This window comes from Ambystoma mexicanum, chromosome 8 (genome assembly GCF_040938575.1).
Source record: "Ambystoma mexicanum isolate Mex_15411 chromosome 8, UKY_AmexF1_1, whole genome shotgun sequence".
Classification (NCBI taxonomy): Eukaryota; Metazoa; Chordata; class Amphibia; order Caudata; family Ambystomatidae; genus Ambystoma; species Ambystoma mexicanum.
The window spans coordinates 75,824,070-75,849,539 of NC_090929.1; the positions used below are offsets into that span (position 1 = coordinate 75,824,070).

Consider the following 25,470-nt stretch of genomic DNA (forward strand, 5'->3'; position numbering starts at 1 on the left):
TCCTTTACAGGGCTCGGAATTAAAGTTAGATGATCGGGAGCTAAAAACCAACTCCTTGGTACCAAGCATCACCCAGTAAGAGGGAGCTACCACTGGGTAACCAGGAGCATGTACACAGTACACTACAACTCAACTTTTTGGATATTATGTATGATTTATTTTTTATTTTTATGTTTAAAATGTGTCCTGTAAATGTCCTCTAATTCTTTGGAGCTAATCTAGCTCCTGGTAGCTGTTGGTTTCACGTTAACCAATAGCTCTCGGCTCCCAGCAGTTTCGAAACCTGCAGACTCTGTTCTGGCTGTCTGGCAGACCCTCTGACAAACTGGCCTGCCGCCTCCTTCAAAGGCAATATTGACTCTGCATCCACACCACGAAATGAGTCTTTATTCAAGCCTGCGTTTCCGCGGCATCAAACGTGGCTAAACCTTTCTAAGTCTGTAAGGATCTGGCCAATCCTGCAGCAGCTTCCTCTTCTGCTACACCCACCCAGGACCTTTGCTTGGCCCTGGCTTTACACTTCACTGCAAAAACCCATGACATCCTTTCCTCTCTCACTTCCAAACCACATCATACACCAACACCTCTGGAGCCTCCCTTGGAACCCTCCACCACTTCTCCTCTCTCACTCCAGTCACACCTGATGCGTCACCAGACAATCTGGTCTATGAAGGCTTCATCCAATGGGTGGACCCCTTCCCCTCCAAAACCATTAAAGACAACAATGACTCTCTCGCTCCAAGCTTGGCTGATCTCTGCAATATCTCTTGCCATTGAAGTTTTCCCAACTTCTCTTAAGCACTACCTTGTGCACCCTCTGCGTAAGAAACCCTCTGCTGACCCCTCCATTCCGGCAAATTACCCCCTCATCGCTATCACCCCCTTTCCTGGACAAACTCCTGGAGAAGTGGCTCTCTCTCAGCTCACCCTCCACACTGAATCTGTTGGTTGTCACCACAACCATCAGTCTGGCTTTAGAGCATCCAGAGCCACGGAAACTGCTCTTCTGAACACCCGTAAAGACCTGCTCTTGTATCTTGCCACTAACGCACTCTCTGTCCTTATTCTTCTTGACTTCTCCTCTGCCTTTGACATGGTAAACCACAACATCCGGATTGCACATCTCCGTGACACACTGGCGTGGTTAACCTCCATCGTTTCTGACTGCCCATCCCAGGTGGAACTTGAGCCCTTTCCCTCGACTACCACTCTTTCAACCAGTGGCATCCCCCAGGGCTCTAACCTTTTCCCCCCTCGTTCTTCAATGTCTACATGGCTGCCCTGGCACGTGTGATCTTTGACTCCACTCTCTCCTTTCTCTCCTTCTCCACTCACATTTTGGACATCTCTAAAAAATAAAAAAATAAATAAAAAAAGTCCAACTACCAGCTGCACCTCCGCAGAGGTACTCTTCTTTTTCTCACCTTCCCGCAGAGGCTCACTGTCCCCAGACCCTTGGTTCTCTCAAGGCTGGACTACTGCAACAGCCTCTTTTTCAACCTCCCTGCCTCTGCTTTTATGCCCTCTGCAACTCCACCAGAACTGAACCACAATACTTATCCTTCTTCTTGGCCTCAGGCCCAGGGACTGCATCTCTCTTGCGCTTAAATCCCTCCACTGGCTCCAAGGATCAAGTTCAAAACCCTTTGCATAGACCACAAGGCTTTCTGGGGCCTGGGACCTACCTATCTGCAACAATGCCTTCCTAAATACTGTCCCTCCCGAGCCCTCCACTTGTCTACCTCCAACCTTCTGCGAGTGAGCCGGTTCTTTAAGCAGAGATTTGGAGGGAGATCTTCATCCTCAGCAGGTGCCTCCCTCTGGAATGGCCTCCCTGCCGCTCTCCGTCCTGAGCCTGATCTCATTAAGTTCTGGAAACTCCTTAAGACATTCCTCCCTCTTCTCTCTCCGCTCTATCCCTCTCTCCCTTTTCCACACAGCATGCCGACTGACTGCCGGGGGTACCCCAGTCTCACAGGTCCCTGGCACCCTCGCCAGTCCTCTCACACTTGCCTCGGGGCCTGCACTTGCCTCATTGCTACTGCACTTGGTCAAGGACCCATGATAAAGGCATCTCTCAGCACTTATCCAGTTTCTGACTGAGGCACTTTACAAGTAAACCTTACCATACATATCAAAATATATACATACAAACCACTGCTCACTTTTCTCACCTAATTACTTCATTCATGATCTTGATTCGTAAAACATAGGCTGAAACCTCAAGCCCTGGCATTGATGGCACATGTCATTTTACATTCCTGCTTATAAATGTAAGTGGACAGAATGCAGTGCAGCAAGTCGTTTGCCACATTTACTTAAATGTAAAATTGCTGTTGGTCCTTTTTTATTCCTGTATTGTTTTGGCAGTGGGAGCATTTTACTCCTTATTTTGTTGGGAGTAAACAGATTTTTTGTGTGAGTAAAAATATAAGTCAATTCCCTATGAGTTTTTGGAATATTTATTTCTTTGCACATTAAAAAATACATGTTTACTTCTTCCAATCAGGCAGTTAAAATAATAGTTTCTTCCTGTGGTACTACGTGCACTACTGGTGCAAACATAGCCATGGAGCCGTGAGGGTGAACGCAGGGGCGCAAGATTCTACATGTCTTTTTTCCTATTTTTTGGTGTGAGTGTATTTACTCCCAATTTGTATTTTTTTTTTTTTTTTTTTTTTTTTTTGGGCGTGGCTGTTACACCCCTTATCTGTAGGGCTGCGGACACGCATAGAGGTGGGCTCCTCCACATCACGGTAAATTCCATCTTAACCGTATATTCAATTGGGGTTACTACTCTGCATCTTCAAATAAAAATAGAAAAATCGTGACTATAAACAGCAACACGTACCTCCTAGATGCATCTTTATTCTTGCAAGCTGGGGCTCGTACCGATTTTTCCTTTTTCTATGCACACGTGCATGTGTTGATCAAAGGGCGATTACGGCTGTAGCTTTATATTCCCCATTCTAAACAAGTCTACAATTGCCAGCATGCAACGTAACGCTAACCGAAATAATAAAGGAGTGAGACTGAAACAATCCCAGCCCCAGCTTTGTTTCACATGGCACGCAGATACATGCACCAATTCCTTTTCTAATCGTCCATCACGTGCCCCTCTTGGGTACAATGGCTCCGAAATACCCATTCACATTTATTATTGATATTTAATGACTTGTTGGGACATTGCCCCGAGCCCAGATCCAGTTCTTCCTCTCACCGTTTACACGTATTTGACTGTTTTGCTTTGCAGGGAGAGGTGATTGAGGTGCATGAGAAGAGGCCCAGTGACTTCGGACACCAAACGGTGCTCATTTTGGTGTCCTATTCAAGGAGCTACTGCTGGTATCTCCGCTTAGGCATGCATGCACTTATGCTATTAAATGAAGGATGTGTCTAGGTAAATCTTAATAGGGCTTGTGTTGTGCCGAGAATAAAAAGAACATTGCTCTTGGAACGATCTATTTGCAATGGAAGAAGAGTCATGAAAAATAAAAAAAACTTGTGCTCTGAAGCGACAAATGGGTGCAAAATCTAGGTACGTTTTGTTTGCTTATTTCGTCACGTCTTTCCACATATAAACTGAAAAATGATTTTCAAGTGAACAGTGTTGGTCCTGCAAGTATTGATTGAACTAAAAATAGATTAGTGCATGTGCTTCATAGACGAGGGACTCGTACTTTTTCTCTGGGGACAAACATTCTGGATTAGTGTTGGCATGATGGGCACTTTGACAGCTAACCATTGCCCAACCCCCTCACTAGTCTCCCCATCTCCCATTGTCTCCAATGTCTGCTTTCTCCTTGTAGTAATGAAGCTTCACTAAAATGTATGTTGGTTTTCTAGTGGTTCACCACCCACTATGTACTCTAATCAGTGCTCACATCTTTGCCTCCATCTTCCTTAAATGGGGCTCTCTGACCTGTATCTGCACTTCCCGAGGTCCCTCTCCCTTGAACACTTTTTATACGTAGGTTACGTCTTTCCGACTACACCATATAATCTGCTTTTGAGGTCCATTTCTCTTACCTCTTGTTACTCATCCTCGCTTAATATTTAATCGCCAGAAGATCAGCTGAGATTGATTGTTTTCCATCGCCTCTATTTTCTCTTCCATTCTTGTCTTCTAGCCCTTTCAATTCTCTGAGGGAGGCCTAGATGTCCCTCCGGAATGACTTCACCTCAGTTATCCTTTCTAAAATGTGTTTCTTTGAAACCTTATTATCCATTCCAGGAGTTGCCCTTCTGTCTGCCATTTATTTTATCTGTAACCCTCTTCTAAATCGTTGCAGTTAGAATATCTGCTATTTTTTTAAAATCCTGTAGCCGGTTGCCCTCCTATATGGACAACTTGTCATTCATTGGCCTTGTCCTCATTCTTTACTACAGTGTCCTTTGCTGGTCCAGTGGTATTGCTTCTTACCTTCTTGGTCAGGTGCTCCACTTTAACCAAACTCTGAACAGGCCTTTCCAAGGACAACTGCTTCTTCCATTTCCCCATTCATGCTCCTTCAATGGGGCCTACCTCCTTCAATGGCGCCTTCAAACGCCCACAGACTCACAGTGACATCTCCACTTACTGATTCTGCCACCAAGCAATATCAGTAGCCACTGGTGCCTCCTCTTCAGTTCTTGCCTCTAAGTGGGTGCAGGCTGTGCTCCATTCCCCATTGTTCTCCTGCACCTGCCCTCTGTGACACTTCTCCAGGCCGCACTGCTCTTATACAGCGTGCCTGCCACTCTAGCTTTCTGTTGCCATCTTTGCCGCACCAACGCTCTGCCACCCTAATTCCGATATTCTGGGGCTGATGTCCTCAACTACTGATTTTTATTTTTCGTTTTTTTTTTTTTTTTTTGCACTTTCCTCAGTTTTTCGGGTGCTCCCATTTCTGCCAGTAATTGCGGGGTTCTGCAGGCTACTTTTCTCTCTCTTGGCCCGGTAACACTGTAGTCTTTGATGTTCCTGGGGATCATCTACCTACTTCCTCCATTAAGATTGGATGAGTTAGAGACCCATTGGTCCCAGTGTGGGGAATTCAGTGAGCTCAGAGGAGCAAGGTATTCAGACTGGCATCTTCTCCCTGTACACGTGGGATATATATATATATATATATATATATATAATATATATATATTTTTTTTTCTTGTATAGAAATGATATTGAAGTGAGGGCAGCTGATCAAATCCCACTCCCATTATGCTCAGTGCTGAAAAGTATAGTGCTACTTTGACTCTGCTGAGCCTGTCTACTGACAACCATTTGCAGTTAAAGCCAGGGTCTGCCATAACTGTGGGCAGCCCCTACCCAAAATGATATAATTGTGTGCAACCAGAGCCTGGTGGCAGATTAAAATCTAGATATAATTTATGTCTAGGTTTAATATGTAATTATTCCGGCCAAAACCTATTTGACCACAAAGTGATGGGTGGAAGGTTTCAAATGAATCTAAACCACTGGCAATTGCTCTGGGCAACCTTCCACACCACTGTTTTTTAGCCCGTCTGCACCATTGCAAAAGGGGACCAGCCATCTGCAAATCAGTCAGCAGCTGCTGCCACCGAAGGTAGCAGCCCGAACTGCTAGGCCAGGTCCCCTCTGCACAGAAAACCAAGCAACTCCAGACATGTTTCGGCCTTGTTGGACCTCCTCAGTGAGCTGCAGCCTGGTTCCCTATGGCGCAGCGAGCAAGGGACTCACGTCTGGGCATACCCTCTCTCACAAGGAGAAACAAACTGACCACAAAAGTGATGGGTGGAAGATGTCTGGGGATGCTGTTGGTACTCTTGTTCAGAGGAGAATTGCCTAGCATTTCGGTGCTGGACTGCCCCAGGGCAGGACAAAGACTGATATGTTTGGGATATTTCTTCTTTGTGAAAGTTAGTGAGCTAAAGACTCTGGGTAAGTTTCTCGTAACCAGGACTAATGTCTGGCAGAGAGACTCCCAGGACCCCCCTTGTTAATTAACCTATGTGTGTCTGTCATCAGATTGCTAATGATTCAGCCCACATGTCTTGTGGGTGTTGTCTAGGGCGTGGCTTCACCCAAAACCATCATTTGGGCAAAGCCCAGCAACAATCCCTTGTCACCTTTTGTTAAAGGGCCACGTATCTCCCCGGAGGGGGGAGGGAGGGAGGGAGGGAGGGAGAGAGGGAGAGAGGGAGAGAGGGAGAGAGATATCAATCATGCTTTTGTGCAGCCTGCAAATCACTCTGGGATTGACTGCCTCCAGTTGTGGATTTACAGGAGGCTACAATGCGACTAATCTGTTGAGGATTTTCTTTTTTTTATGGGGTTGAAAACGCCTTTGGATTACACTAGATATTCTGCATCAAAGTCCACTTCCAAGAAAGGGGCTAGCCCTTTTCCTTCGGGGGATTGTTTGCAGTGATCTGCTGCGTGGACAATGCTTGCTGCCATTGGAGACCACTGTTTTTGCAGGAACCTGCTCATTGTAGGTGATCACCCCTGAAGATGTTCTCTGACCACTATCTTGGCTGGGCAGGACAAGGATGCGCCTTGCCGCTGAAGACCCTGTCTGGGTTCCCCTGCAGCCAGAAGTCCAGAACCAGCTTTGGGGTCTTTGCCCGCTTTAAAGCAATCTCGGCTTCTTTTTGATCTTGCCTGATGCTAACTTGACTTGCTGGAAGCTATAGTCTTGCCAGTTTCGAAAGTTGACTTGACCTAGTTGAAGCAATTGTCTCAAACGTCGACCTGGCCTGCTGGAAGCAGTGGTCTTGACCAGTCTTGATGTCAACTATCTGCTAGAAGCATTTGTCTTGAACTGCAGGAAAGTTCCTGGAAGCCTGTATTGTCTGGGTTAAGACCCCAAAAACAGCCTATAAGGTATTTGCTGTAGTCATGTCCCCCAGCCTGTCATAAAAGGGTCTCATGACATTTAAGACCCCCGCTGCTTACTTTATTAAAGCTGTTCATGTTTGTACTTAGTTTGCTGCTGAAATTATTTCTGTGCACCCCAGTCTTCAGACCCAGTACCCCGTTTCACTACAAAGCCTGCATATTCTGTGTCTTATGCATGTGTGGGTTATTGGTTTTCTGGTTGGCGTTTTTTTTTTTTTTTTTTTTTTAATAAGCTTGGTTGTTCATTCCTTTATTTTGGCACTATTGCTTCTTACTGCTGCACTAGCTCACATCCACCCAGGAGTGTAGCCTTCCCCTGCCCACCTTAGCACAAGGAGTGACGGTGGGAAACCTGTCTTGCTGAATTGGGATTCCTGCATGGGGATTCCTGCATGGTTTATTAGGAGGTGTGTGTGCTGGATAGGCGTTATATTCACTACTCATCTTTGTACTCCTGCAGATAAGAAGTCTTTTTGTCACAACCACCTGCCGCTGAAAGACCTCTCTGGGGGCCTCCCCGCAGCAGAGTTACTCTGCAATATGTGCAGAAATGTTTATGCAGAAAGGCACCTTCCCATCGGTAAACGGTTTACTCTCTGGATCCCCTTGCCACATCGTGAATGGCGATTGCTAGTACAAACAGCATATCACTGGTGCTTTACCCGCCTTTATAGCTGAGTAGTTAAAATACTAAGGCACTATAGTAAACCATAGAGCCCAAGGAGAGCCCATGCTTGAACTAAGCACGAATTAAAGCCAATCTTACAATGCAGTGTAATGCGCTTGTCACGCTGTCTCCCGCCAAAGCAATCAATGATCTATGAGGAGCCTTTTCGGTGTAAAGCCCATTGCTTTATTATTCAAGCTAAATCATGTACACTCTTGTTGGGAGGGTGGGGAATACGGGTCCCGCACTACAGTGTAAACCAGAATAACATGGGTAGGCAGACAAACCACACAGCAAATAAAGTGTACCACCTGGTTAATTCCTATACAGAGTATTCACAAGTCCGTTCTGCTGGTTATGTGAGGGGAGGGGGGAAAGTTTTTTACGTGTGTGTTTACATTTTTTTTGCCCCCATTTTTCACTTTGAGAGAAAGAATCAATTTCCTTCTCATGCGCCCTACTTCTTCTTTCAATGTTTGTTTATAAAGACTGCATCTGGCACCCCACAGTGAGCAGGAGATGCCAATGGGGAACGAAGCGCTTGTACATAGCATGACACAAATCTCACTTCCACGTACGATGCGTTTGTCCGTATCCTAGGACCCCTTATGCTTAGAATGTTTTCTAATGGGCCTTTATATCAATTCCCAAACGCACAGTTAATGTCTTATGGGTATGTGGCACCAGTTGGCCCATGCAGTCAAACCTAGCTGTTGGTATCAAGCTAAGGAGACACTTCTAGATCGGAAGCGGGAGTTCAGTAGCTCTTAGCAATTTCAATTCCTGTGTCTTTCCTTTGCATCTTGCCTTTCTGGGAGTACACAGTGCTATCATGCTGTTGCACGTATTCATTGATTGGAGGCTGGAATTCTGTAAATGGAGTGTAGAGTTTAAAGGTAACTTTTTGTAGATCAGCGACTGCCTGTCAACTGGGTCTGAATTCACAGATGTACTACTAACTAGTTTCAGGGTTTAATTAGAAAATAGACAAAGTTAGTAATTGTGCACCTTTTATAGAATGCATCCATTAAGAGGGATCAGGGCTCTGAACCCCTATACAATGCTCCCCGCCAGGCTTTTTGAGAGTTGGGAGATTGGGCTCCTAGCGATTTGTTTTTCTGTAGCGAGACCACATGATAAAAGGGTAAGGCTACGTACTATTCTGACCTCGTTTAATTAAATTATAAATGGTTTATCCACTACCCATTTTTTTCGAGTGTGATCTGCCGACACTATTCCTGCACAATTTGGTAATCATTTAACTTAACTAACGAGACTTCTTTTGATAGCTCTTCCATTACATTTCGATGTCTGTGTACATGTTTTGTGACTTTAGCATCTTTTTGTCAAGTGGCGGAAAAACCATATGAAAACACTTATTTAGAACATTCAAAATGGCTTCTTAGCTGAACTCCAATTTAGTAAGGTGCAGATGAACAAATGAGGAAAAGGCCCCCTTTTATATTGAGTATCAAGCATTGATTTTATTTCCCCTGAATGCTGGGGTGTGACCAGCAGTTGGTAAACTCTGGTATTTTAGTCTGAAAGAGACCCAGACAAAATACCAGTTTGTCACATTGATGTGCCTGACTTGACATACATATCAAGTATGATCAAAATGATACGTTACATATTGGATAATTCAGTTACTTCTCTGCCATTTTATGTCTTCCCCATTGATCTAAGTTGCTTCCTTGAATGGCTTGTCAAGCGGACCTCCTTGCTGGCTACCCCTTCTGCCTCATCGACTGCATAAAGAAAAACTGCCTCATTGTCAATAAATATTGCCCACGTTGGCAGCTCAGGAAGTCTTCATTCTATTAAAGACAAGCATGATGCTCTACTTGCTTTAATACTGCTATAGCAGCACTTCATTACATCAACTTTTAACTTTGTTAAATTTGTTCTTGCATGTCTTTGGAAAAAATGAAATCAGTTAAGTTCAAAGTTCTACAATGCAAACAAACTTCAAACAAGAGTCCAAGGGACTACGACACCCATGATCCTTAGGTCCCCAGTAGTCCTGACCTCCATGTCTCCACCTATCAGAGCCCTGTCTGGGGTATAACCACTCTGAACCCTAGGTCCTTTCCTCTTTCTTTGCCATCCACTCTCCTGTTCCGTAACGTGAACAGTTTATGTCCACCAAAAAACTCAATAAAGAATCTAAGAACTGCTACGCAGCTGCAATAACTCCTTGGTCCAACGGGGACAAATTGTGATTTAAACCTTCTCTCTCTCGATTTAAACTCTCAAGGTGCTTTCTGGTCATCTCCTGCGAGAACAGAAAAGTACAAATGAGGGTGGGAATGAACAAAAGCTTGCACATAATACATCACAAGATTGATCAACTTTTGCCATTCTGGGCGGGATATGATGCTCGCCTCCTTGTCTTTAATAGAATGAAGACTTCCTGAGCTGTCAGCGTGGGCAATCTTTATTCTATGACAAGACAGGAGGCTCGCATTATGCTTGGTCAAAGCTTGCTACCACCCTATTGGCTATATCTGACACTGGCTTAAAATAAAATGTCTTTAAGGTGGACTCAGGACCAATCTGCTGACTTCCTAATGTTTTGGAGAGGAACACCTGCTGCAAAAGCTCTAGAAGCCAGTGCTCCCCTAGCGGAATGTGCGCCAAATAAGGATAAGTCTATCTCTGCCCATTTCATCACCTCCCTCACTCATTTAGCAATAGTCACTGTTGCTACCGCATGGTGAGGCCTCCTGTGTGCTATAAGCAAATGGGTCACTCCGTGAGGTCTAAGCTGGGCAGTCGCTTCTTTGTAATCTTTAATACATTGTGCTACACATAATTTCTTCTCTGTAAAATAAGGTTAAGAAATTACTCTGGAGTCAGTCTTCCTTCTTTTAGTGATGGTAAACGCTACTCCTTCTGGATAGAAAATATTTCTATCTATCTCCAGGGCTTTAATGTCTGACACCCTTCGACATGCTACTAGACATAGAAGCATTGCTAACTTCCCTGACAGCTGTGATCGAGATAAGGTCTCATTCTCCGGCCATCTCAGAAATAAATGAAAAACCTCTCTGACATCCCACAAAACCGCATACTTAGGTTCCGACGGTCTTTTCAATTTGATCCCCTTGAGGAGCTGCAGAACTACTGGATGCGCTCCAATGGCACTACCTTCCACTTTGTCGTGACCTGCTGAGATCGCTGATCTGTAAACCCCTATCGTTCTGTAAGCACAGCCTTCCTGAAATCTCGAAGCTAGGAAATTGAGAACTAGAGGAGCTGAAATGGGATCCAAACCGTGCTCTGTACACCACAGCGTCCAAGCGGTGCTATAGCTCCTAATGGTGGAAGGCGCCCAGGAGTCTTGGATACAATCTGCAGCGAGCTCCAAAATTCCTGGCAACTGCCAACTCCTCCTGAAACCCTGCAGGCGATCAGCTGCAATGGGCCCACTTCCACCAGCGGGTGAACTTGCCCGGTTGGGTCGATCATGGGTCGAGCAGAAGATCCGGCCGATTCGGAACTATTCTCAGAAAATCTGAAGCAGTTCCATCGCTACTGGAAACTGCAGCGGTGATTTCAGAATATTGATGTCCCCTCTCCAGGGCTGTATGCCCGCCTTTTTCTGGCTGCTAGCTGTTCCTGTTGCTCAGCCATGAATGCCTCCAGCATATCCAACCTTTGTGTCAAAGGTTGCACCCCTTGATAAACCTTGCGTCAGCGAGTCCCCTGCACCTTCTTGAAGCTGAGGGATAGATCAGTGTCCCTCACTCCACTCTGGGGTGGTGGACTGTGATTCTGGGGCGTGAAGATTGAGCCATTATCCTCTGTTAGCAAAGCTAACTTCTGGGGAGTCTGCAATGAAATGAGGCTCTGAAGCAAAGTCAATGCAATCAAAGATTATGCACTTTCCCAGTTGCTCACTGTGACATAGCGTAAAAGAAATGATTTGCTTTTTTTTTCTTTCTTTTTTTCAAATACTATCAAATCTCCTGCTAATGTACGTTGATCCGCTTCATTTAGCAATATTTTCATAGTGAAATGAGCGCTAGTGCGACCCGGAGGATGCCAGGAAGTCTTGTCAGGCTTCGGCACCTGCGGATCCTAAAGGCTGCTGTTTTCGCCGGCGCGAGCTGGCGGACAATGTGTACTCCGAGCGGATTGGCTGCCTAGTGCAAGCGGCTTTGCTCGCGGCTCTGCACCGCCTCTCCACCACTTCATAAGTAAACCAATCCGGACAACTCGAATTTGAGTCGCGCGCGCCCTGAGAGAAAATCGCCTCAGCGCTGCATGAGACGACAAAACTTATGCGCACATAAGCGCTCCCCACAAGGTAAACGTAGTAGTACAACTGTCATAAGTTGTATATTAATAAAATAATATATTAATAAAAATGTTTCCTACACTAACGTATTTAGGACAATCTAGAAAATAGTACTTAATGGCAGCAAAAAGAAAGGGCAAAGGACCTAGGGTTGAGTGGTTATACCACAGACAGGGCTCTGATAGGTGGAGAGACGGTGGTCAGGACTACTGGGGACCTGGATCATGGGGGGGGGAGAGGGGTCGTAGTCCCTTGGACTCTTGTTTGAAGTTTGTTTGGATTCTAGAACTTTGAACTTACTGATTTCATTTTTTCCAAAGACATGCAAGAAAAAATGGAATGTAAAGTTAAAAGTTGATGTTTTGAAGTGCTGATATGGCAGTATTAAAGAAAGTAAAGCATAATGCGAGCCTCCTGTCATAATTAAGCTTATGCTGTCCAGTACCTTGTTTGGGAGCGAAAACTGGCAAGGATTCACTTTTTTTCTTTTTTTTTTCTCTGTGTTGCAAAGTGCTTACTGTCTTCCTGCGGAAAAAGAAGTCCGCTGTTAGCTCCACTTATAGTGAGTGGCATCTGGGCCCACATCCCCACCTGTACTGTTGTAGCAGATGAAAGATGGCCTGTGTTCTCTAGAGCTGCTGGACTTTAGAAATGATTGCAGAATTCCATAAGCGATTTCCTTTGGAACCTGTCTCCCCTCCCCCTTCAAACACTAGCTCCTGCAATGTCTGCTTTTACTGGTACTGGTGGGTTTCCCTGGGACATATCCTGCAGCACTGCAGAGACCTCTTGAGAATCCTCTATTCCTTCCTGGGCAATGCTATACAGAAGAGCTTGGGATCGTCTGTGCTTCGTGCTTGTTGGAGATGGGAGGGCTGGGAACTTGGTTGGGCAAATAAAGAACCAGGGATTCTGGACAGAGCCTGATGGTATGCTAAATACGTTTCTTTGCCCCATGGGATTGGCCCAGACCAATGGAAAAAAGCACTTGTGCAAACCGTGAGCCTTTCAACAACTGAGCTTTCCAACCAATAACTTACAGAAACTCAGCCCTGACTACACCAACCTCACCATTGATGGTAACACCATCCCCGTCGCTAAATATGTGAAAACCCTAGGCTTCTATCTTGATGCCAATACTAACCTCTCAAAATTAGTCAACATGACTGCCTCTACTACTGCCTACACTGGGAAACTAATCAGAGCTTGCTGCAGACCTTTTTTATCTACAAATAGTTGCCTCACATTGGCTAGGGCGCTCATACAATCTAAGCTTGACTACTGTAACAGCCTTTACCTAGGGGCGAACAAAGCCATAATTAATAAACTCCAAGTTCTCCAGAACAACGCGCTGTGTGCAGCACTAAACATCCCTAAGAGAGAGCACATCACCCCTATCAGAATTTCTTGCAAATGTCTCTCCATTCAACAAAGAATTGACCTAAAAACTCTTTGCCCTCAACCACTTACCCTTCCCCCCTTATATCACCAACAAACACTCCTTGAAACCTAACACCAGAATCACCAGATCCGCTAACACTCTGCCTCATGGTGCCCAGATTTACTTCCAAAAGAGCTGGTGGCTCAAGCTTCGTGGTCCTCGCCCCTCAACTCTGGAATTCCCTGCCGCTGAATATCAAATCGGCCACCTCTTGCCATCTGTTCAGGAAACTAGTCATTAGTTGGCTATTGGACAAACAAAAAACGAATCCATAGTCCTACTAAGACTATGATTACTGTACATACTATTCAAATGTTTCAATTGTTTACCCTAATCACCGTTGATTGTATATATTGTATATCACCTCCACATAACGTATAACTGTAAATTCTACATATATTGTACCTTCTGTAACTTGTCTTTAAGAGCCCTTTTACTCCAGGGTCTGGTGTGCTATATAAATAAAATAAACAAACAAAAATATTGAGAAAGAAGAAATGAGCACTGATTTAAATATCCCAGCAGATTCAAAACTCCCACGCTGCCCTTAATGGAGTGGTATTGCTAATCAACCCCTCCCATAATCTTTCACTTCCCTGATGGTGTACAATGTATCTAGAGTGGGTAACCGTGGACATGCAAGCTGTCTGCAGAGGCCAGTGGTTGGTGTGTGAGCTGGAGACCGTGTTACCTCTATGCCAATGCATGGCTTGCTATGCCAATGCATGCCTTGCTACACATTGTTGTGCCTTATTGGGCTATGATGTGCAGTGTTGGCCTCTGTAAAGCTATGTCCGGTCCTTGATTGCTGCCTTGTGGACATTACCCATTTTTGGCTGCTGCACATGGATTGCTGCCTCATCTGATTGCTCCTGGATTGAGGTGCAAATACTTATCCCCTAAACAGAGGGAGGGTTCTTGTGCTGTTTCAAGTCTGTCCTCCTTTTGAAGGTGTTATCAGAATAAAAAGCGTGGCAGGAATTCGCTTCTACCCATCTGCCTCTATAGTCATCTTGCATCTTAACTCACAGAATAGAAGTAAAGTCGTTTTAGAGGCCCAGAGCAAACATTGGGTTATTTTTGGCCACTATCAGTATAGAATAATTTCAAGAACCCCAAGTAAAGGCTACAAAACAAAAAGCGGTCTGGTGTGGAACCTGTTCATCACACAGTTGGAAGGACAAAAGTCACATTTAAAGAGGATCTAACAATCGGTTGTGTACAGGGTGTTGGAGTGGTTATGATAGTGGGACGAAAGTGGTATGTCGAAGGCGAAATCTGTGCTAATGCCAAGGAGAAATCTATTTTAGTGAGACGAAAGGGAGCCAGTGCTTATGCGAAATCCGTGCTAGGGGGAGTAAAGGGAGCAGTTCTTACCAAGGTGAAATCCGTGGGAGTAAAGGGAGCAGTTCTTCCATGCTAGTGGGACGAAAGGGAGCAGTTCTTACCAAGGTGAAATCCATGCTAATGGGAGCAGTTCTTACAAGACGAAATCCGTGCTAGTGGGAGTAAAGGGAGCAGGTCTTACCAAGGCGAAATCCGTGCGAGCAGTTCTTGCCAAGGCGAAATCCGTGCTAGGGAGTAAAGGGAGCAGTTCTTACCAAGGTGAAATCCGTGCTAGTGGGAGTAAAGGGAGCAGTTCTTACCAAGGCGAAATCCGTGCTAGTGGGAGTAAAGGGAGCAGTTCTTACCAAGGTGAAATCCGTGGGAGTAAAGGGAGCAGTTCTTCCATGCTAGTGGGACAAAAGGGAGCAGTTCTTACCAAGGTGAAATCCATGCTAATGGGAGCAATTCTTACAAGACGAAATCCGTGCTAGGGGGAGTAAAGGGAGCAGGCCTTCCCAAGGCGAAATCCGTGCTAGTGGGAGTAAAGGGAGCAGTTCTTACCAAGGTGAAATCTGTGCTAGTGGGAGCAGTTCTTACCAAGGTGAAATCCGTGCTAGTGGGAGTAAAGGGAGCAGTTCTTACCAAGGTGAAATCTGTGCTAGTGGGAGTAAAGGGAAGAAAGGTGGGCATGGCTCTCTGTATTACATCCAGAGCAGATAAATGTCCCAGACTCCCCCAGCAAGGTCTCAGTTTGATATTATGGACTAGTCTGGTAAAATTGGACTGGATGAACTTTTATTTGATGCTGACATTTTATTTCGAGAAGTTTGGCTGCGAGTTCCTGAACCCACCCCTGATATTTTTCTGTCATTTATGCCCAGACAAAAAGGGGCTTGGCTTGTGAGGGTCCCAAAGGAGGGTTACGTGTGGAATCCAGAAATACTTCTTACATGTCCTGGGTTGTTTAGCCATTCGTGAGAGAATTGGCACAGTTAGTACTAGCCCTGGGCTGGTGAGTTATTCTTTACCCTCAGGGGTCTGGTTTCTATGGCGAGGGGTGGGAGGGGGTTATGGATGTTCCCCTCTACTGCCGTTCACTTTTGACTTTCGTTTGCCCAAATCTTACTTGGCTTCCTTTCTTCCTGTGTCTTCTAGACCTCGAGCCTGAAACTCTTGGTGGGGGTCGGTGTACCTTGGGGTTGTTGCCGTTTCATATTTGCATTTATTTGAAGTGCCTCAATTTCGATCAGAAATGGAGTGAAAGAACACATTTACAGATGATGGAGGCATTCCCAGGAATGGTGCCTGTACAATAGCACAAAGATGAGAACAAGTGGTCAGACGTTACCTGCGGGGGTTGAACCGAGACATGCCTGCCTTTCCTATATGTCCGTGGCTGTGCCTATTGGATTCAGTTTATTTCATAGTAAGTGACTTTGGATTGTTCACTGGCACGTTTCCAGAGTTCCTCCTTGGGTCCCTGGAGTCTTTTTTTTTTTTTATATCAAGAGACTGGCATTTTAGACTATACCACTGGTTTGTTGTACACTTTGAAGTCTCCGCATTACACTCGTCTGTTTATTGTAATGAGAGATTATGGATCTAGTATTGTAAAACCAATTAAATCTTAACTTTTTGTATTTTTATTTCTGCAATGTGCTCGAGGAGAGGGGAGTTGCTGTGACTGTTAACGTGTGCGGTTTTGGGTCATGGACATAACTGTGTGTGTTCGTCTAGGGCCGTCTTTCCCTCCCCGCAGGCAGCCTTGTCTACTGCCTATACAAGGTAGTCTGCATACGTTTGGCTTAGGAGCGGGTAGGGTCTGTCTATTGTCCTTTACTCTTCTAATGCATGCACTGCGTCTTACTTATTTCCTACTCTCTAGGGAGGCTCTACTGGTCTAATAAAGGACTATTCACGCCACAGTGCTTTGAAGCCATAACAGTGAAGGCGCTGTACAAATATCAAGTAATCTAACATAGAGAAGGTGGCAGAGAATGGTGTTCGTGATAAGGGATACTTGCTATGGAAGGATGGGGATGGTGTGCCCCTCCCCCCCCTTCTCCTTTGGGGGCTACGTCACATGCTTGTGGAGGGAACTGTTTTGGCATGTTGGTTTTGTTCATCGCAAGTGTTTACTCCAAAGGTTTTGACCTTCTACCGTCTCTTGTAGGTGCTGATCGGGCATGTTCTAAAGAAGATGAACAAACAGACGTTCCCGGAGCACTGCAGCCTGTGCAAAGAGGTCCTGCCGTTCACGGATCGCAAGCAGGCCGTCTGCTCCAAAGGACACATCTGGCGCAGGTAGTGTCTCCCCAGCGCTCCCAAGTGTTGGGTTAAAGGTTTGTTATTGAGAGGGGAGATTGGTTATGCTGCTGGAAAGGTGTTTGCTTTGGAAGGGTTTGCAGCAGCTCGGCCTGCGGGAGATTGCTGCTGCTAGAAGCACGTTGCTCTCATGCTCGCTGCAGATCCCGCGAGTGCATGGCCCGCTTGGGGCTGGGTCCCAGTTTGTGATGTGGCTGCATGAGACACTGAGGCCTTACTCTCTTTTGCTAGGACGCTGTTGGGCCCTGATTTGACCATTGTCCCTATTGCAGGTGCTTCTTAACCTACCAGGCGTGCCAGAGTATGATCTACAGAAGGTGTCTGCTGCAGGACAGCATCGCAAGGCATTCCGTCGCCGAAGGTAAGCCGGGCATTAGCAGTTGCTGCAGCCGTCCATGGCCCCTTTCCTTGCCTGTGCTGTCCTAGCGTGTTGCAGCAGCTCTGTCTGAGCAGCCGCCGCCGCTCCTGGCCCCTTTCCTTGCCTGTGCTGTCCTAGCGTGATGCAGCAGCTCTGTCTGAGCAGCCGCCGCCCCTGGCCCCTTTCCTTGACTGTGCTGTCCTAGCGTGCTGCAGCAGCTCTGTCTGAGCAGCCGCCGTCCCTGGCCCCTTTCCTTGCCTGTGCTGTCCTAGCGTGCTGCAGCAGCTCTGTCTGAGCAGCCGCCGCCCCTGGCCCCTTTCCTTGCCTGTGCTGTCCTAGCGTGCTGCAGCAGCTCTGTCTGAGCAGCCGCCGCCTCTGGGCCCTTTCCTTGCCTGTGCTGTCCTAGCGTGCTGCAGCAGCTCTGTCTGAGCAGCCGCCGCCCCTGGCCCCTTTCCTTGCCTGTGCTGTCCTAGCGTGCGGCAGCATCTCTGTCTGAGCAACCGTCGCCCCTGGCCCCTTTCCTTGCCTGTGCTGTCCTAGCGTGCTGCATCAGCTCTGTCTGAGCAGCTGCCGCCCCTGGCCCCTTTCCTTGCCTGTGCTGTCCTAGCGTGCTGCAGCAGCTCTGTCTGAGCAGCCGCCGCCCCTCGCCCCTTTCCTTGCCTGTGCTGTCCTAGCGTGCTGCAGCAGCTCTGTCTGAGCAGCCGCCGCCCCTGGCCCCTTTCCTTGCCTGTGCTGTCCTAGCGTGCTGCAGCAGCTCTGTCTGAGCAGCCGCCGCCCCTGGCCCCTTTCCTTGCCTGTGCTGTCCTAGCGTGCTGCAGCAGCTCGGTCTGAGCAGCCGCCGCCCCTGGCCCCTTTCCTTGCCTGTGCTGTCCTAGCGTGCTGCAGCAGCTCTGTCTAAGCAGCCGCCGCCCCTGGCGTGCTGCAGCAGCTCTGTCTGAGCAGCCGCCGCCCCTGGCCCCTTTCCTTGCCTGTGCTGTCCTAGCGTGCTGCAGCAGCTCTGTCTGAGCAGCCGCCGCCCCTGGCCCCTTTCCTTGCCTGTGTTGTCCTAGCGTGCTGCTGCAGCTCTGTCTGAGCAGCCGTCGCCCCTGGCCCCTTTCCTTGCCTGTGCTGTCCTAGCGTGCTGCAGCAGCTCTGTCTGAGCAGCCGCCGCCCCTGGCCCCTTTCCTTGCCTGTGCTGTCCTAGCGTGCTACAGTAGCTCTGTCTGAGCAGCCGCCGCCCCTCGCCCCTTTCCTTGCCTGTGCTGTCCTAGCGTGCTACTGCTGTCCTAGCGTGCTACAGTAGCTCTGTCTGAGCAGCCGCCGCCCCTGGCCCCTTTCCTTTCCTTGCCTGTGCTGTCCTAGCGTGCTGCAGCAGCTCTGTCTGAGCAGCCGCCGCCTCTGGGCCCTTTCCTTGCCTGTGCTGTCCTAGCGTGCGGCAGCATCTCTGTCTGAGCAGCCGCCGCCCCTGGCCCCTTTCCTTGCCTGTGCTGTCCTAGCATGCTACAGTAGCTCTGTCTGAGCAGCCACCGCCCCTGGCCCCTTTCCTTGCCTGTGCTGTCCTAGCGTGCTGTAGCAGCTCTGTCTGAGCAGCCGCCGCCCCCGGCCCCTTTCCTTGCCTGTGCTGTCCTAGCGTGCTGCAGTAGCTCTGTCTGAGCAGCCGCCGCCCCTGGCCCCTTTCCTTGCCTGTGCTGTCCTAGCGTGCTGCAGCAGCTCTGTCTGAGCAGCCGCCGCCCCTGGCCCCTTTCCTTGCCTGTGCTGTCCTAGCGTGCTGCAGCAGCTCTGTCTGAGCAGCCGCCGCCCCTGGCCCCTTTCCTTGCCTGTGCTGTCCTAGCGTGCTACAGCAGCTCTGTCTGAGCAGCCGCCGCCCCTGGCCCCTTTCCTTGCCTGTGCTGTCCTAGCGTGCTACAGCAGCTCGGTCTGAGCAGCCGCCACCCCTGGTCCCTTTCCTTGCCTGTGCTGTCCTAGCGTGCTACAGTAGCTCGGTCTGAGCAGCCGCCGCCCCTGGCCCCTTTCCTTGCCTGTGCTGTCCTAGCGTGCTACAGCAGCTCGGTCTGAGCAGCCGCCGCCCCTGGTCCCTTTCCTTGCCTGTGCTGTCCTAGCGTGCTACAGTAGCTCTGTCTGAGCAGCTGCCGCCCCTGGCCCCTTTCCTTGCCTGTGCTGTCCTAGCGTGCTACAGCAGCTCGGTCTGAGCAGCCGCCGCCCCTGGCCCCTTTCCTTGCCTGTGCTGTCCTAGCGTGCTGCAGCAGCTCTGTCTGAGCAGCCGCCGCCCCTGGCCCCTTTCCTTGCCTGTGCTGTCCTAGCGTGCTGCAGCAGCTCTGTCTGAGCAGCCGCCGCCCCTGGCCCCTTTCCTTGCCTGTGCTGTCCTAGCGTGCTGCAGCAGCTCTGTCTGAGCAGCCGCCGCCCCTGGCCCCTTTCCTTGCCTGTGCTGTCCTAGCGTGCTGCAGCAGCTCTGTCTGAGCAGCCGCCGCCCCTGGCCCCTTTCCTTGCCTGTGCTGTCCTAGCGTGCTGCAGCAGCTCTGTCTGAGCAGCCGTCGCCCCTGGCCCCTTTCCTTGCCTGTGCTGTCCTAGCGTGCTGCAGCAGCTCTGTCTGAGCAGCCGCCGCCCCTGGCCCCTTTCCTTGCCTGTGCTGTCCTAGCGTGCTGCAGCAGCTCTGTCTGAGCAGGCGCCGCCCCTGGCCCCTTTCCTTGCCTGTGCTGTCCTAGCGTGCTGCAGTAGCTCTGTCTGAGCAGCCGCCGCCCCTGGCCCCTTTCCTTGCCTGTGCTGTCCTAGCGTGCTGCAGCAGCTCTGTCTGAGCAGCCGCCGCCCCTGGCCCCTTTCCTTGCCTGTGCTGTCCTAGCGTGCTGCAGCAGCAGCTCTGTCTGAGCAGCCGCCGCCCCTGGCCCCTTTCCTTGCCTGTGCTGTCCTAGCGTGCTGCAGTAGCTCTGTCTGAGCAGCCGCCGCCCCTGGCCCCTTTCCTTGCCTGTGCTGTCCTAGCGTGCTGCAGTAGCTCTGTCTGAGCAGCCGCCGCCCCTGGCCCCTTTCCTTGCCTGTGCTGTCCTAGCGTGCTGCAGCAGCTCTGTCTGAGCAGGCGCCGCCCCTGGCCCCTTTCCTTGCCTGTGCTGTCCTAGCGTGCTGCAGTAGCTCTGTCTGAGCAGCCGCCGCCCCTGGCCCCTTTCCTTGCCTGTGCTGTCCTAGCGTGCTGCAGCAGCTCTGTCTGAGCAGCCGCCGCCCCTGGCCCCTTTCCTTGCCTGTGCTGTCCTAGCGTGCTGCAGCAGCAGCTCTGTCTGAGCAGCCGCCGCCCCTGGCCCCTTTCCTTGCCTGTGCTGTCCTAGCGTGCTGCAGCAGCAGCTCTGTCTGAGCAGCCGCCGCCCCTGGCCCCTTTCCTTGCCTGTGCTGTCCTAGCGTGCTGCAGTAGCTCTGTCTGAGCAGCCGCCGCCCCTGGCCCCTTTCCTTGCCTGTGCTGTCCTAGCGTGCTGCAGCAGCTCTGTCTGAGCAGCCGCCGCCCCTGGCCCCTTTCCTTGCCTGTGCTGTCCTAGCGTGCTGCAGCAGCTCTGTCTGAGCAGCCGCCGCCCCTGGCCCCTTTCCTTGCCTGTGCTGTCCTAGCGTGCTACAGTAGCTCTGTCTGAATGGAGGCCAGACAGATAAATCAACCAACCATTGACCTTTGTGCACTGGGCTGAAACATGGTCTGTAGCCTTGCTTTGCCCAGATGAACGTGCAAGCTCAGAGTCCCACCGCGCAGCTAGCTCCCACAGAAGCCATTGTATAGCAGCCGTGGCATCAAAGGTTGTTTGTGGTGAGTTCTCACGTATAATGCATGCTAAAATGAAACCACCACGCATAGTCCTTTAGGAGTGTGAATGTGGTAGGGGGAAAGGTGACTACTCTGGAGTACTGGAGCTACGGTTCTCCACAGTGCAGGCACCTCATTGCTAATTCTTGCCAGTATGTGGCTTTACCCAAGCCTTTGCCTGCCAGTGCAAGCTTCTCATTATGCCAGCCAGCGCTGCCATGTTGGACTGACCTTTTCCTATAGTTCCTCGTTCTGGTCACCTGCTCAAGCTTCTCGCACTCCGTATCCATCTTGCCTGCTTTGGGGGAGTTTGGACTCTACAGCCACTGTAGCCACATGGGTGTGGCGGCTGTTGATATGGTTCTAATCATTCATGTCTACAAAAAAATATTCCTGTGAGAGGTTCGTAATCCAAACTCTGTAGATAAAACGTACATATCTGCATATTGTCATGGAGTACAAGTTCGTACGCTTAACAAATAGTCTTGCTTGGTCTACACTAAAGACCTTCAAGCTGGAAATCCGGTGTCCCTGCTCAAATACCACTACAAGGAAGCGTCCATCTGTCCCACCTGGCCCCCTCGAACTGTTGCCAGCTGGGCAAAGTTTGCACTCTTAGCACCACGACAAGAACTCCTGTGGAAGCAGTTTTCTAGAAATGTCCTTTTTATTTTTGTAGACGTTCTGTTTTAAGCGTTTCATGTCCTGATCTGTGTCTTGTTGTTCTATCTAGATCCCGAGTGGCTACAGAGGCTTCTGCAGGATCCCTGCACCTTCTGTGATTCCCCGGTCTTCTGAAGACGCCCCAAGAGCTCTTGAATTGGAGGTGTGGTTGGGGACCTTTTCTGGAGGGACGGCAGAGGAAGTGTCCCTACCAAACTAGCTCCCTGAACTTCTTGATCTCCTTCCTTGGGAAATGCATTCCTCTCACGCGCCCTACAACCTGGAGAAGTGTGTACATAACTTCTTTCTGTGTGCTGATGCCGCCATTGGAACAAGGATGTAAAACAGTCTGGTTAACATTAAGCCTTTCCTGCAGCAGGAGTGAGTTTACAAACGTTGGTTCTTCAGAGGTTTTGGATTACAACTCCCATGAGCCCGGCCCATTATAGTCGAGGGGGATCATGGGAGACGTGGCCCAAAACATCTGGAGAACCACGGGTTGCGCATCCCTGTCTTATTGAGCAGGCATTTAAGACATATATTTGGTATGAAGTTCGCACGGATCTTCACACTGACTAGTTAAACCTTTTACGCAGTGCTGTATGTGAGCTCTGTTTTAGTGACCAGCTGATCTTCAAGGATATATGTTTTACACAGTGAACACATACATGGTTTACAGTTTTTCATTTTTACTCCTGGTGCATGTTTATTAGTTGAACTTCCGTCGAATGAAGTTTAAGTTCCTACGTGTCTCTCTGCCCTGGATCCAGGAGGGGTGTTTTCTTCTTCTCGTCCCGCGCTTCAGAACTGCAAGAAGGGTGCTCTACTTCAATAGCTCTTCCTTGGGTGGATTTCCGCGAGTTCTAGCACCTGAACGCCAATTCTTGATGGCATATTTATTTAGTACCAGTTTGGTTGGCTTGTTCGTAAACTGCAACAGTTTTGTCTTCGATGTGAACTTGACCCTCGCATTTCAAACGTGTTAATGGGCCCAGGCTACGTCATTCCACTAGGGCTGGAGGTCCAGCCCCCCCTCCCACCCAATAAGCACGATGCCTGTGCACATTTCTCCTACCCCATGCTTGTAAAGAAACCGCAGCAATGTCTTTTTTTTAATCCCCAATCCCTTCCTTTGCTGTAAGATTGTCCTTTGAGCATTCTGGGTTTTTATTGTAAAAAGTTTAGATTGTTGTGAATGATGATTCTGGGGCATCCAGCTGCTGCTCTGCACTGCAGGGGGACAAAACGCCGCCTCCGCCGCTGCCACCACCTAAAAGCAAGTGGGAGAAGGATTACACGGCAGCCTGGCTGGGGCCCTGAAGCCTGGCTGGGGGCCCTGAAGCTGCTCGCAGGGCACGCGTGTGTGTCAGGCTGCCTGGACATTTGATTCCTTTTCAGCAACATACATGTTTTTGGAAGGAAGGGGGGGGAAGGAAGGGGGGGGGGGAAGAAAGTGTAGACCTCTTTTGCGTTGTTAAAATGAGTTTTGTTACAAACCATTTAAATGCTTTGATCAGTAATGATGAAATAGTGATTTGCAATGTGGTGTTTCTCTCCTTGATAAATACAGATTGTGCAACACCTTTTAGTTACAACTCCATACAACTTCTTGAAATGGATGTCAAAACTGATAGTTGGTACTGCTAGAAACGTGTGCACAACATACTTTCACGTGTTCAGGTATGCCACGTTTTTTAATTAGTGTGTTTTCAGTTTTAGAATTTCATCATAGATGTTTTTTATTTTCTCCTTTCCCCCCACGCCGACAATGCACTCTTATAATTGCGTAGTGGTGGCCAACATCCAGCTACCAATGGGGGCTTGGGGGGTGGGTGTTTGCTGACATTGGTCTTTTATTTTGGTGGTTTAGAAAGTTCTTGGACAGTTTTTTTTTTTTGCATAACTTTTTTCATTGAGTCAGCCATAGCATATAGTGAGCGAGCATATTTTAGTTGTAGTCAACTCATCAAAACTAGATTGAACCTGTCCTGACAGACCTGGGTAGTACTATCCCGTACTTCTGGGTGCATAGCTGTGGTAGCAAACACTTGCTTCTGAGGAAATCGGTCCTTGAAGGTGCGACTTCCAGTCTTGAACCTGGCTTCCATTTTTATTTCAAGCATTCTCTACCCTCCTCTCACACCTCCTATTTTGGGTATATACAACAGATGCCAATCAGGAAAAAGCTTGAGCCAAGATATATTGTCTTGTTCTAGAACTGTTCTATGAATGCAAATGCTGAGTGAGCAGCTGGAGGAGACTTGGAATACATGGAGGTCCTGCTTTGAGGGTGATGGGAGGGCCTGCTGCACGGATGGTTAGGGGGGGGCGGAGACACCTTGTTCTTTTGTCCTTCAGCTATGCCAGTGAAAAGACTGGTTTGGTCTATCCTGATGTTGGAGGGTGTAACTGTAGTGTTTGCCGTTTTGCTCCTAGCCTGATCGCCCAGTAACTCGACTTCACACGGAATCCATTTTGCTGTCATTTCCGTGGAATTTGTTCATTATTATGTTATTTTAAATAGAACTATATTTTTGTATGAACAATGTCTCCGTTTTCTTTAATGTTTTCTATTCTTTAAACACCTGTTATTAGGAAACCCCCTTGCAGGTTGTTCTTCTAGAGGCCCGAGGCCGAATCTACATTTGATTCACCTATGATCGGTTAACCCACTCCTCCCTTAAAGATTGTTAAACATCGAATTTCTGATGGACTGGTCACCTGTTACCACCGTGGACATGATTTTCATCATACCCCACTTGCCAGTCCCCAACCCAGAGGCAGTCGGAATACCCACCTTGGAGCTGTGGCGTGGGACTTCGGAAGGAGTCGAATCTCTGCGCTGTATGGCAAGTGAACAGTCTACGCTTGAGCACCTGCTATCGGCACCAGAGCTCCTAGGAAGCATATCTTATACACATGTGTGAACAAGCAACATTAAATGTTTTCCAATATTGCTACAGTTTCTCACTAAACCAACCAGGAATTAACACTTGAATGCGCACTATTCCTTCTGTTGCACGGAGCAGAGCACCTAGTGCGGTTGAACAATAAGCAATCGCCAATAATCGAAAGTATGATTCAATACCATCAACATTCTGGTCGCTTATGGGCATCTAGAGCCACTCTTAAAATGGGTAGCCATCTAAAATATGACTTATGTACTGAAATTGTTACCTAAAAGCATACATAGTCTGACCTCAAAATGTACATAGCCATTGACAAGTGGTTGACACTTGTGAGTAAGAAATGGTTTTGTTTGTGCATATGGAAAATTGAGGGGACGAGTAGCTTTTCTTTTGGCCTGGTTTATAGTGCAACTTCAAATGTTTAAACCCCCATCCCCTCCACCTCCGCAATAGTCATGTGATGCCACTCCAACCAGTGCAAACCTGATCAAAAGGAACACATTCTTGAACCCTACCCATCAGCCTATGGCTACAATAAAAGCTAAAACTTAATCGATAGCCTTGCTTTAAATGGCGGTAAATCAATAGCAAGTAACCAGCTGGAAACCTCTCTCCCATCCACAGATGAATGAGCTATTGTAAGGATAGCCTAACTTACAGGAGTTACCCCTTAATTATATGGGTACCCATAATCATGCTCACCAGAGTAAAGTACAGCCCTCTAGGGAAGTAAGGCCAAGAGTCTAACTTGCAGGGATAACACATTTAATCATTACAGAAGTGAGGATGGGGCAAATGACTCTTCTCCCTGAATGACCTTCTGCCCCTGCTTCAGTTCCTTGCTCCTCCAGACTGGTGCCAGGCAGGA

At 48.4% G+C, this 25,470-nt stretch overlaps 1 protein-coding gene across 3 annotated transcripts in view; it reads left to right on the plus strand.

Moving 5' to 3' along the window:
• GTF3C4 (general transcription factor IIIC subunit 4) overlaps positions 1 to 24,650 on the plus strand; it is a 49,139-nt gene extending 24,489 nt beyond the window's left edge. For all 3 annotated transcript variants that reach the window (XM_069609311.1, XM_069609312.1, XM_069609313.1), the window contains exons 3-5: positions 16,770 to 16,900; positions 17,194 to 17,282; positions 21,764 to 24,650. In XM_069609311.1, the coding sequence (XP_069465412.1) occupies positions 16,770 to 16,900; positions 17,194 to 17,282; positions 21,764 to 21,828 (285 nt within the window). In that variant the 3' untranslated portion in view covers positions 21,829 to 24,650. The remainder of the gene's footprint in view (positions 1 to 16,769; positions 16,901 to 17,193; positions 17,283 to 21,763) is intronic.
• The last annotated feature ends 820 nt before the right edge of the window (positions 24,651 to 25,470 follow it).